Source organism: Manis pentadactyla, chromosome 1, assembly GCF_030020395.1.
Source record: "Manis pentadactyla isolate mManPen7 chromosome 1, mManPen7.hap1, whole genome shotgun sequence".
In the NCBI taxonomy this organism is placed as follows: domain Eukaryota; kingdom Metazoa; phylum Chordata; class Mammalia; order Pholidota; family Manidae; genus Manis; species Manis pentadactyla.
This window is the reverse complement of record NC_080019.1, coordinates 67,971,249-67,983,550: the sequence shown is the minus strand read 5'-3', so window position 1 is coordinate 67,983,550 and position 12,302 is coordinate 67,971,249. Positions and strand designations below refer to the sequence as shown.

The 12,302-nt window shown below is 33.8% G+C and overlaps 1 protein-coding gene across 2 annotated transcripts in view; it reads right to left on the bottom strand.

Moving 5' to 3' along the window:
* STAG1 (STAG1 cohesin complex component) overlaps positions 1 to 12,302 on the bottom strand; it is a 463,391-nt gene that overhangs the window by 82,420 nt on the left and 368,669 nt on the right. For both annotated transcript variants that reach the window (XM_036877372.2, XM_057498066.1), the window contains 2 exons: positions 7,588 to 7,705; positions 167 to 270 (listed from right to left, as the gene is read on the bottom strand). In XM_036877372.2, the coding sequence (XP_036733267.1) occupies positions 167 to 270; positions 7,588 to 7,705 (222 nt within the window). The remainder of the gene's footprint in view (positions 1 to 166; positions 271 to 7,587; positions 7,706 to 12,302) is intronic.

Below are 12,302 nucleotides of genomic sequence, written 5' to 3'. Positions count from 1 at the left end.
TGAAAGCTGAGTATAGCAGATAGGATATAAAGATGAAGCACCACAGCATATGTCATTTGCAAGAATACCACATTTTTAGGGATAATACACCAGTAACATTTCAAATATTTAAGACAGTTAATTACATTAAAAGCCTTTTTGTAGATTTCTCACTAATACAACTTACTCTCTTGCCAGTACCCCTTCCCACTGGAGGATGTGCCTCAGCAGCTTGACGAATTGTACAAACCATTAGCTCTATAAGAGCACTCTCTTGGCGATCAGACATTGCTAAGGTAAAACAAAACACACTAGTATGAGTAGTTTTACAATAACCATGTATTAAATGTTAACACAATTATTAAAAAACTGCAACCATATTCTACTACTTATTCTTAAAGACAAATTAAGATCTGCACTTTGTCTTTTTACTTTTTTAAGCATATGTGTTTGTCATAAGTCAATAAGAAAGAGATAAAGTAAAGAAAAAGAGGATAAACTGGTTTCTTCTAATACGTGGTCTCTTCTAACTTCTAACACTATTATTTCTGAATCAGGCAATGCCAAGATTTTATGGTATTTCCTTTTACATCATTTCAAAGCTCATATAATTAGGTATCTTTCTTTTTTGTTTTTTAATTTAAAAAATGTTATACCTATTTCTATATTAAAATAGATTTTTAATATCTTTCAAGTCACTACATACATGAATAATTATTTTAAATAATCATGACTTATTACATTATCTGTATTCTACAATTAAGTCAACCATCTCCTACTCACATTCAAGTTGTTTCCAAATTTTTGTCACTATTAAACACATAAAGAGTATTATTAATACACATATTATTTATGCAACTGATATTTTCAGATCTATAGAATAAATTCCTAAGAGAGGCAGTCATGGGTCAAAGGTTAAAAACTTGATACTGACTAATCATAATGTTATTTACCACAATTCAAACTTTTGTTTAGTTCCTCATATCCCTGCCAGCACTAGATGCTATAAATCTCTTTAACTTTGGCCAGTTCAATGACTTAAAAATGGTATTTCATTGTTATTTTGCTCCTCCTTATCTACTAATCAGTGGAGTGTATTTTCTTGTTAATTGGTTTCTAGAATGTTCTCCTGAAATTCTTCTGTTTACTCTTTGCCCATCATTGTACTGCTATTCAACTTTCTTGAACTCTTGTATATTAAGAACAGTAATTTTGTCTTTTGAATGATGCCAGTATTTTCTCACAGTTTGTCCTTTTGTTGTCAGACTCCTCCTGGTATCTTTGTGAGACAGAAATTGTTAATTTTTACAAGAACACATCTGTACCAATTTGTTTTATGGCTTGTGGGTTTCTTTTTTCTCTCTCCAATTTTATTTCAATATAACTGACATACAGCACTATATAAGCTGTATAATATAATGATTTGACTTACATATATTGCAAAACAATTACCACAATATGTTAACACCCATCATCTCATACAGACATAGAAAGGCTTCTGTGTTCCTTGCATTGCTTTAAAAAATCTCCTTGTCCTAGAGATTAAAGGAATACATTTTCTTTTCTCTCTCTCTCGCTTTTAAATCTTTAATCTGTCTGGAACTTATTTCTGTTGATGGTATGAAAAATGGGTCTATTACTCCTACCAGATGAACAGTCAATTATGCCTCCACCATTGTTAAATAAACCAACTTTCCCTGTTGAATTTAAATGTTACTTTTCAACATGTCTAAGGCTCTCATATGTTTATCTTTTATGGATTCCTTAGTTTCACTAATCTATTTCTTTTACAATGTGATATTGATTATAGCAGTTTTATAGTATGTTACAGTATACTTTACTAAGTAACAATTCAACTAATTTAAATATTTAGTTGAACAAGTTTCTCTTATCTAGTCTTCTTTCTAAAATTTTGCTAGTTTCTATAATGTTAATGGCAAAGACTTTAAACGCTAAGCATTTTTTTCTATGTACAAGGCACTGTTATAAATGATTTGTATGTATTTACTTGTTTTATCCTTAAAACAATTCTAAGAGACAGGAACTAATATCTTCACACTTAACAGAAGAGGAAAATGAGCCACAGAGAGGTTACATAACTTTTCCATTCAGGTAGTAGTAGGACCAAGATATGAATCCAGGCAGAGCACACTAGGGTCTGTGCTCTTAAGCAACATGCTATACTATGTTTTTAAGATAAGCTTAAAATTCTCTACAAACTTTAGAATCATTTTTCTTAGTTCCTTCTCTCACTGTACCTCCCAGAATTCTTTCAAACCCACTGGAATTCAGATTAAGGTAATTTAGGAAATCTATACAGTGGGAATAACTAACATTTTTATAATTTTTTCAGTCATGATTCAGTTCTTCATTTTTGAAACCTTGACATCATTTAACAAAGCATTATGACTTTCTTCATACTGATTCTGAACTTCCCCTGTTGAATTCATTCCCATGTATTTTTAAAGATAGAGTTTGAGGCTAACTGAACAGTTGAATTCTATCTTTCTGTTTCCTTTTTCCTCTCCCTCTCCATTTCTCTGTATACTTATTTATCTTAAAAAAGCAATAGATGTGGGATTATAGAGAGAAAACAACATATAAATAAAAAAAATATCAAGCTTTAGAAGTTTAAATGATTTTAAAATAAATTGGGGCAACAGCAATGAAAAGGCAAAGATATAATAATATCTTGTACTTTATTTTGTACCCAAATTACCCTGTACAGGAACATATATGTACATCTTAAGTCAAAAATTTTTAAAAACATTTTCTTAGAAAATCACATTAACTTCAGTTTGTCTTAGGAAAACCTTAAGAAAACCAAAAACCAAACAATCTAATTGAAAAATGGGCAGAGGACCCACTCATGACATTTTTTCAAGTAAGATATACAGTAGGCCAACAGACACATGAAAAGATGCTCAACATCACTAATCATCAGGGCAATGTAAATTAAAACCACAATGATACTGCCTCAACAATACTCAGAATGACAAGTATCAAGAAGGCAAGAAATAACAAGTGTTGGCAAAGATATGGAGAAAAGGGAAACTTCATATACTGTTGGGGGGAATGTAATATGGTACAGCCACTATGAAAACCAGTATGGAGGTTCCTCAAAAAATTAAAAATAGAAATACATATAACGTAATATCACTTACTGGTATTTACTTAAAGAAAACAAAGTCACTAATATAAAAAGATATATGCCCTATTATGTTTATTGCATCATTTTTTACAATAGCTAAGATAAGGAAGCAACTGAAGTGTCTACTGGTAAATGAGTGGATAAAGAAGAAGTGGTACATGTACAATGGAATATTATTCAGCCATAAAAAAGAAGAAATATTGCCATTTGCAACAACATGGATGGAACTACAGGGTATTTTGCTAAGTGAAATAAGCCAGGCAGAGAAAGACAAATACCATGATTTCACTTGTATGTGGAATCTAAATAAGTAAAACAAATGAACAAACAAACAAACCACAAACTGGTGGTTGCCAGAGGGGTTGGGGGGCAATGGGCAGAACAGATGAAGGATTAAGAGGTAAAAACTTCCAATTATAAAATACATAAGTCACAGAGACATAAAGTGCAGCATAGGGAATACTGTCAATAATAATGTAGTAACTTTGCATGGTAACAGGTGGTAACTACACTTACTGTAGTGAGCATTTTGTAATGTATGTAAATATCGAATTATTATGTTGTACACCTGAAACTAATATGACTTACATCAACTATATTTCAATTAAAAATAAATAAATGAAAGTAAAAAGTCATCAATGACCTAAATCTTCACTAAAGCTAACAATCCTTCCACAGTCTTTTTTCTCCTCTGTAATATGTGATGGTTATTAACTATTGTGTTGTTGAAGACCCTCTTCACTGAGCTTTTATAGGGTATAATTTTCTCTTATCATCCTTTTTATATAGCTTGCTAGAGCTCTCATCCTGTCTTGCTCTTCCTGCTTTTGTCCCCTATCCACAATCTTTAAAATTCAGCCATAGGCTCTTTCTTTCTTCATAATTCATCTTCCTCATATATTTTTTATTATAATTTCTCACAGACCATTGTAACAGTTACCTAACTGGTCTCCTGCTTATTCCAAACCATGTTTACAAAACAACATTTTTCTTAAAATATAAATTGGATCACATCATTCCCCTAAGACATTTCAATGGCTTGCTATTACATTTAGAATGAATTAAATGAATCCACTTATAAACTAAATTGTTCTAAGTCATTTTTGGCTTCTGCACCTATCTCATCTTGTGCCACTGGCTCAATATGCTTTAGCTATTGCAGTTTCTGGAATACAACAGCATCATTCATGCTTCAGATACATTGTAATTGCTGTTTATCTAAATGGCGCTTTTTGACACCTCCCATGGCTATCCCCCTCATCCACTCAATTCTTGGCTCTCTGGTGGCTTTCTCAGAGAAATTTTCCTTTTAGGATTCAATCTAAAAATAGACCTCTCTTTCTTATCATCCATCACAGATTCTTAGTAACTCCTGAAATCATTCTGACTGTTGGTTTTGGTCTGCATTCACCACTAGAATAAAAGCTCTCTAGGGGCAGTGTGTTGACCTTATTTAGGAATGCACCCTCAGTACTTAGTGTAATAGCGCACAGAAGGTGGTCAATACTTTAAAATTATAAATGAATGAATACATGGTGTGTGTGGGGTCACGGGGAAGACTGTAGCTCAGAGAAGACACATAGGACTCTGTGGCATCTTACTATACTGATGGACAGTGACTGCAATGGGGTTTTGGGGGGGACTCGATAATAAGGGTGAATGTAATAACCACATTGTTTTTCTCATGAAACCTTCATAAGAGTGTATATCAATCATACTGTAATTTAAAAAAAAGGGAAAAAATAAATGAATTAATAATTCCCTATTTTGAAGAATTCCATTTGTCCACATTTACTTCACCCATCAACTGGATCATAGAAGGATCATAGAATTCCATCACTAGGAATGAATCCAGAAGATCATCTAACCAAAGGGCAAGCTTGATATAATGGATGAAGAAGCTGAGAAGTTAAGTGATTTAGTTACGGTCTTGTTACCTGATTACCTGTTACCTAGATTCTCACATTATACTAAACATTTACCCAGCAATTTGATCTTGCCGTAGATCACACACACACACACACACACATACACAAACACACTGCAACAATGACAAAAGCCTGCCTCTTTAAAACACTGCAAGGCAGTCTTAAGGCTACTGTGATTTAAACTGCTACTGGTAATCTTTGACAATGCATTTATTTTCCCAAATTTTAGTCCTGTATCTCCAACTGCTAACTAGACTTTCATCCACTGGATTATCTATGACATCTCACTGACCTGAAATACAACTTAATTCCTCATCAGTCTTAAAAAGTAAGTAAGTTACTAGTGGAATTTTATCATAAAATATAAGACAATACCAGCACAGCAAATTACTTTTGATGCAATTCCACACCTAAGCTTCTACGTGGCCCATCATACATATGGGCAAATGTGTTAAAAATAGCTGAATCCTGATGTAGATACAATTCTGTATTTGCTTTATATAATTTCCCCAGCCTTGCCTTCTCAGTTTCAGTCATACCCTAAAACTGTGGTTCACTTTAATTCTCCATTATAACTCACTTTTCTGCTTAAAAGCAAACAAACCAAACCAAATCAACCTCTTGATTCGAAGTCAAACCCAGTGTCAACTAAATTTAAACCACAATGAAACACCTAATAGTGTGTAGTTATTTTAACCAGGTAAATCCATCCAGTACCTGATAGGCTTAGGTCTACTATCTACTGACTGACACAACTTACTTACATCAGAGTAAAAAGTTAAAACCACCAAAGCATAGCACCTTGGCTCTTCCCTTAATTTATATCCCCTTTGTTTATTGGAATCATAAATGAGAAGCTCTAACCCACTCTGACAATTGGCCAATTTCTATGGTCATAAGCATGGGAAGGAAAAATGGATGGAATGTACTAGTAAATACAATGACGGGCACTTTGCTTAAGTGTTGACCGGGTTCTAGTGATTAGAGGGAGAATTTATTCTATTAGAGAATAATACTAAGATTAGTTAAAAAAATGGAATGTTTTAAAGTACAATAAATCAGTGAACTTAGCAGGTAACACATATAAGTAACACAAAGAGGAGAAAAAGTAGAATGTATGTTCATACTCCTTTATCACAAAACTGAAAGGAATTTGAGTCTGAGTTTGACTTAGTGAGTAGAAAGCCCTGTAAACTTAGTAACAGGGCCATCCTCTTACCAAGGATATGGACGAAAAAACTACATGCAGATAAAGTAAAAATAATCAGAGGTGGGGCCAAATATACTATAGTAACTTCTACCTTGAAAGAAGGTTTGAGAAAATTTTGAAAAGGATTTGCATTACAGATTAAGAATGAGGTTATGAGGCAGATATTCTGAGTTTAGAAGAGGTAATTTGGGCTAGTTTAACTATGATGTATACCTGCCATTTCTCTCACTGAATTTTGTCAAAGCCAGAGTGGATAATATAATCAGCATTACTGCTTGGAAGAACGCTAGGGGGTGGTCAATCTCTTGGGGACCTGTTCTGGTAGTCTATTGCAGGAGATGGCTCATTCTGTTCTTTTATCAGAGGACTGAACCACACAGAAGAGTATGGTAAACTGAAGAGAGAATCAATAATATACTACCTCATTAAAAGCCTTACTACTATATAAGGTATAAAAGAAAATACTATCTCTGTTAAAGAAAAAGCTAAGGACAGAAAAAATGAGGACATTAGTCACAAAGAATGGTTTAAAAATCTGAACCTATTTCTTTTGATTCTGAAGTCCACATTCAGTTCACTACAAGCATCATGTTAAGGTACTGTCTCCATTCTAGAACTGTTGCATGGATTAAATAAAATACCATTTCTTCAAAGTACTAATTGTGGCCCAGTTTAAGAAATCAAGCCATATATATGAAAAAGCATTACTAGTTTTAAGTAGTTAAAATTCATGTTAAGTTTTAGAATATAAATATTATCCACTTTTATGGATTATGCAAATGTGTATATATTATTATGGAATGTGTAATAAGACACATATTTCAGAAATTATATAGCAATTATTCAATCCTGTTTCTCGAATAGCTGGGTAGATGGCTATATTTTTGATTTTCTGATTTTAATATTTAAGAAAATATAACAAAAGAAGGGATGGTTGTAGTTTAATTAAATAGTTGTGTGTCAAAGGCTTTTACAAGTTCCCATCTAAATATAGCAAAAAGATTCTGGATGTCACCCCACCTCACCTTTTTCACATTATGTCAGTACTTTCTTTCTCAAATCAGCATAAAGGAAATTTTTTTGAGGATTACATGACATATGGATTAAAAAAAAATATGTGTACCATAGTCACAGTCTCAATTTAGAAAGATGTTATGAACTATTGAGACATCCTTGTTAGAGGAAACAAACTGTTCTCTTTGGAAAGATACACAGCATGTTTGCACATATTAACTTCTAAGAAATGATCTATACAGGATGGTATGATTATTAATGGAAACCCCAAACAATATGTAAATCAACTTGTCAAAATACTGTACCTTCCTCTCCTTGAACAGGTTCTTCTAACAGCAATTCTGTCATACATTCCCAGTCTTTCAACAGTTCTTGAGAGCTCTCCCACAAACTGTCCACCAAGTAGGCTGCATGTTCATGTAACTAAAAATAAAAAATCAAGTGTGACTCAAGAACATTTAATGAAGACACTACTAAGAATATTTTGAGTTAATAAACCATTTCACTCATAATTACAATGGCTTGGTCACAATGTTTCCAAGAACCAGTTACAGAACAAATATATATATTGTACTCCATTATCAATAATGGGGGTGCAATATGTTAGACTCAATCAAAAAATTTTTTCCTACAGTCATAAGGTTAAAGATATCCTAGTCCAACATCATTTATAATGAGAAAACTAAAAGTATAAGTAGTTAACAGACTTCCTGAAATTATAAACTATATATAGTTCACTTTTTATTACCCTTCATTTATCTCTATATTTATATAAAGGGAACCAATTACTTTATTCCAGAATTCTGTTTGAAACTTTGGTAACCCTTACTCACTTTACTTATCTCTCAGGTTGGTCAAGGACAAAATGTAAGTTACTCCATCTTTCTTTCTAACTCTCGATTATATTAACTCAATGCATTCCCCATCACAAGGAATCCCCACTTTTTGCTGCTCATTATTCTTGGCAATTTTCTCTGGAAACCCTTATTTTCACAATGAACAAACATCCTCAAATTCTTCATTAAACACTCCACACCAAACCCCCCACCACCTGTTATTCACTAAACTGTGAGGAATACTACTACATTTAAGCTCTTCAGAGAAGGTAAGCAGAGGTGTTCACATTATTCTAGTTTTGAGGATTACAGTTTACTTCTCCATCATTGTATAAACTTCTTCTACCCTTAAGGCTCATGAGATCCAGCTAAACCACTTTCTAGATAAGTATTTTAAAAATTATAAATTGCAACCCATACATTGACTGCTCAACTAATTTAATGCATGAGAAAAAAGATTCAAAAGATGAAACATATACAAAAGAGTGTATACAGCACATAGAAAGTACTATTTCATATTAACTCTTATTTCAGTTATATATGCCTGTACTAGTAAACAGTTTTCTCATCATGAATAGTGGCCGGAAAATGTCTGAAAATCATGTTTCTAGCCTTACTGGTTGTCTAGTGATACCTTGGAACATTTGGCATGTGAGTTGGTTTTATTGCTCATTGCTAATTCCATCACAATTTTTAATTTTTTTCTTAAGATAAGCATCATTGTGATTACTACATTCACCCCTATTATCAAGTCCTCCCCACATACCCCATTACAGTCACTGTCCATCAGCATACTAAGATGCTATAGAATCACAACTTGTCTTCCCTGTGTTACACTACCTTACCTGTGACCCTAATACATTATGTGTGTTAATCATAATACCCCTTAATCCCTTTCTCTCTCCCTTTCCTCCAACCCTGCCACCTGCTTGTCCTTTGGTAACCACTAGTCCCTTCTTGGGGTCCGTGAGTCTGCTGCTGTTTTGTTCTTTCAGTTTAGTTTTATAGTTATTCTCCACAAATGAGTGAAATCATTTGGTACTTGTCTTTCTCTGCCTGAATTATTACCCTCAAGCTCCATCCATGTTGTTTCAAATGGTAGGATATGTTTTCTTCTTATGGCTAAATAATATACCATTGTGTATATGTACTATACCTTCTTTATCCATTCATCTACTAATGGACACTTACGTTGCTTCCATGTCTTGGCTATTGTAAATAGTGCTGTGATAAACATAGGGGTGCATATGTCTTTTGAATCTGGGATCTTGTTTTCTTTGGGTAAATGCCTAGGAGTGGAATTCTCGCATCAAATGGTATTTCTATTTTTAGTTTTTTGAGGAACCTCCATATTGCTTTCCGCAATAGTTGAATGAATTTACATTTCCACCAGCAGTGTAGGAGGGTTCCTGTTTCTCCACATCCTTGCCAGCATTTGCTATTTCCTGTCTTTTGGATGTTGGCCATCAACGTGTGAGGTGATATCTCATTGTGGCATTAATTTTCATTTCCCTGATGATGATCAATGTGGATCATCTTTTCATGTGCCTGTTGGCCACCTGAATTTCTTCGTTGGAGAAGTGTCTGTTCAGATCCTCTGCCCATTTTCTAATCAGGTTATTTACCTTTTGGGTGTTGAGGTATGTTAACCCCTTATCAGATATGTCATCTACAAATATATTCTCCCATACTGTAGGATGCCTTTTAGTTCTGCTGATGGTGTCCTTTGCTGTACAGAAGCTTTTTAGTTTGAAGTAGTCCCATTTGTTCATTTTTGCTTTGTTTCCCTTGCCTGAGTAGATGTGTTCAGGAAAAGGTTGCTCACGTTTATATTCAAGAGATTTTTTTGCCTGTTTTTTTCTAAGAGTTTTATGGTGTCATGACTTACATTCAGGTCTTTGATCCATTTCGAGTTTACTTTGTGTATGGAGTTAGACAGAAATCCAGTTTCATTCTCTTACATGTAGCTGTCCAGTTTTGTCAACACCAGTTGCTTATGAGGCTGTTATTTCCCCACTGTATATCCATGGTTCCTTTATCTTATATTAATTGGCCATATATGTGTGGGTTGTTACCTGGACTTTCTATTCTGTTCCATTGATCTGTAGGTCTGTTCTTGTGTCAGTATTGTCTTGATTACTGTGGCTTTGTAGTAGAGTTTGAAGTCATGGAGTGTAATCCCCCTAGCTTTATTCTTCCTCCTCAGGATTGCTTTGGCTATTAGGAGCCTTTTGTGGTTCCATATAAATTTTAAGACTATTTGTTCTAGCTTATTGAAGAATGCTGTCGGTATTTTGATAGGGACTGCACTGAATCTGTAGATTTTTTAGGCAGGATGGCCATTTTGACAATATTAATACTTCCTATCCTTGAGCATGTGATGTATTTCTATTTATTGATGTCTTCTTTAATTTTTCTCATGAGTGTCTTGTAGTTTTCAGGGTATAGGTCTTTCACCTCCTTGGTTAGGTTTATTCCTAGGTATTTTATTCTTTTTGATGCAATTGTGAATGGAATTGTTTTCCTGTTTTCTGTTTCTGCTAGTTCATCGTTAATATATAGGAATGCCACAGATTTCTGTGTATTCATTATGTATTCTGCAACTCTGCTGAATTGTTCTTAGTTTAGTAATTTTGGAGTGGATTCTCTGGGGTTTTTTATGTACAATATCATGTCATCTACAACCAGTGACAGTTTAACTTGTTCCTTACCAATCTGGGTGTCTTATAATTTCTTTGTGTTGTCTGATTGCAATGGCTAGAACCTTCAGTACTATGCTGAATTAAAGTGGGGACAGTCGGCATCCTTGTCTTGTTCCCATTCTTAGAGGAAAAGCTTTCAGCTTTTTGCTGTTAAGCATGATGTTGGCTATGAGTTTGTCATATATGACCTTTATTATGTTGAAGTACTTGCCCTCTATACCCATTTTGTTGAGAGTTTTTATCATGAATAGATGTTGAATTTGTCAATTGCCTTTTCAGCATCTATTGAGATGATCATGTGATCTTTGTCCTGCTTTTTGTTGATGTAGTGGATGTTGATGGAATTTTGAATGTTGTACCATCTTTGCATCCCTGGGATAAATCCTACTCGATCACGATGGATGATCGTTTTGATATATTTTTGGGTTCAGTTTGCTATTATTTTGTTGAGTATTTTTGCATCTATGTTCATCAGGGATATTATTCTGTAATTTTCTTGTTTTGTGGTGTCTATGCTTGGTTTTGGTAGTAGAGTGATGTTGGCCTCATAGAATGAGTTTGGAAGTATTCCCTCCTTTTCTACTTAGTGGAAGACTTTAAGGAGCATGTGTATTAGGCCCTCTCTAAATGTCTGATAAAATCCAGTGGTGAAGCCATCTGGTTCAGGGGTTTTGTTTTTGGGTAGTTTTTTGCTTACCAATTCAATTTCATTGCTGGTAATTGATCTGTTCAGATTTTCTGTTTCTTCCTTGGTCAGTCTTAGAAGGTTGTATTTTTCTAAAAAGTTGTCCATTTCTTCTAGATTATCCAGTTTTTAGCATGTAATTTTTCATAGTATTCTCTAATAATTCTTTGTATTTATGTGGTGTCCATAGTGAATTTTCCTTTCTCATTTATGATTCTGTTTATGTGTGTAGACTCTCATTTTTTCTTGATAAGCTTGTCTTGGGGTTTATCTATTTTGTTTACTTTCTCAAAGAACCAGCTCCTGGTTGCAGTGGTTGTTTCTATTGCTTTATTCTTTTCAATTTTATTTATTTCTGCTCTAATCTTCATTATGTCCCTCCTGCTGACTTTGGGCCTCATTTGCTCTTCTTTTTCTAGTTTCATTAATTGTGAGTTTAGACTGTTCATTTGGGATTGTTCTTTCTTGAGTTAAGCCTGTATTTCTTTATACTTTCCTCTTAGAACTGCCTTCACTGTGTCCTGCAGAAGTTGGGACACTGAACTGTTTTTAAAATTTTTCTCCAAATATTGCTTGATCTCTGTTTTTATTTGGTCATTGAGTCATTGAATATGTAACAGCATGTTGTTAAGCCTCCATGTGTTTATGAGCCTTTTTGTTTTCTTTATACAATTTATTTCTAGTTTCATACCTTTGTAATCTGAGAAGCTGGTTGGTACAATTTCAATCTTTTTGAATTTACTGAGGCTCTTTTTGTGGCCTACTATGTGATCTATTCTGGAAAATGTTCCATGTAC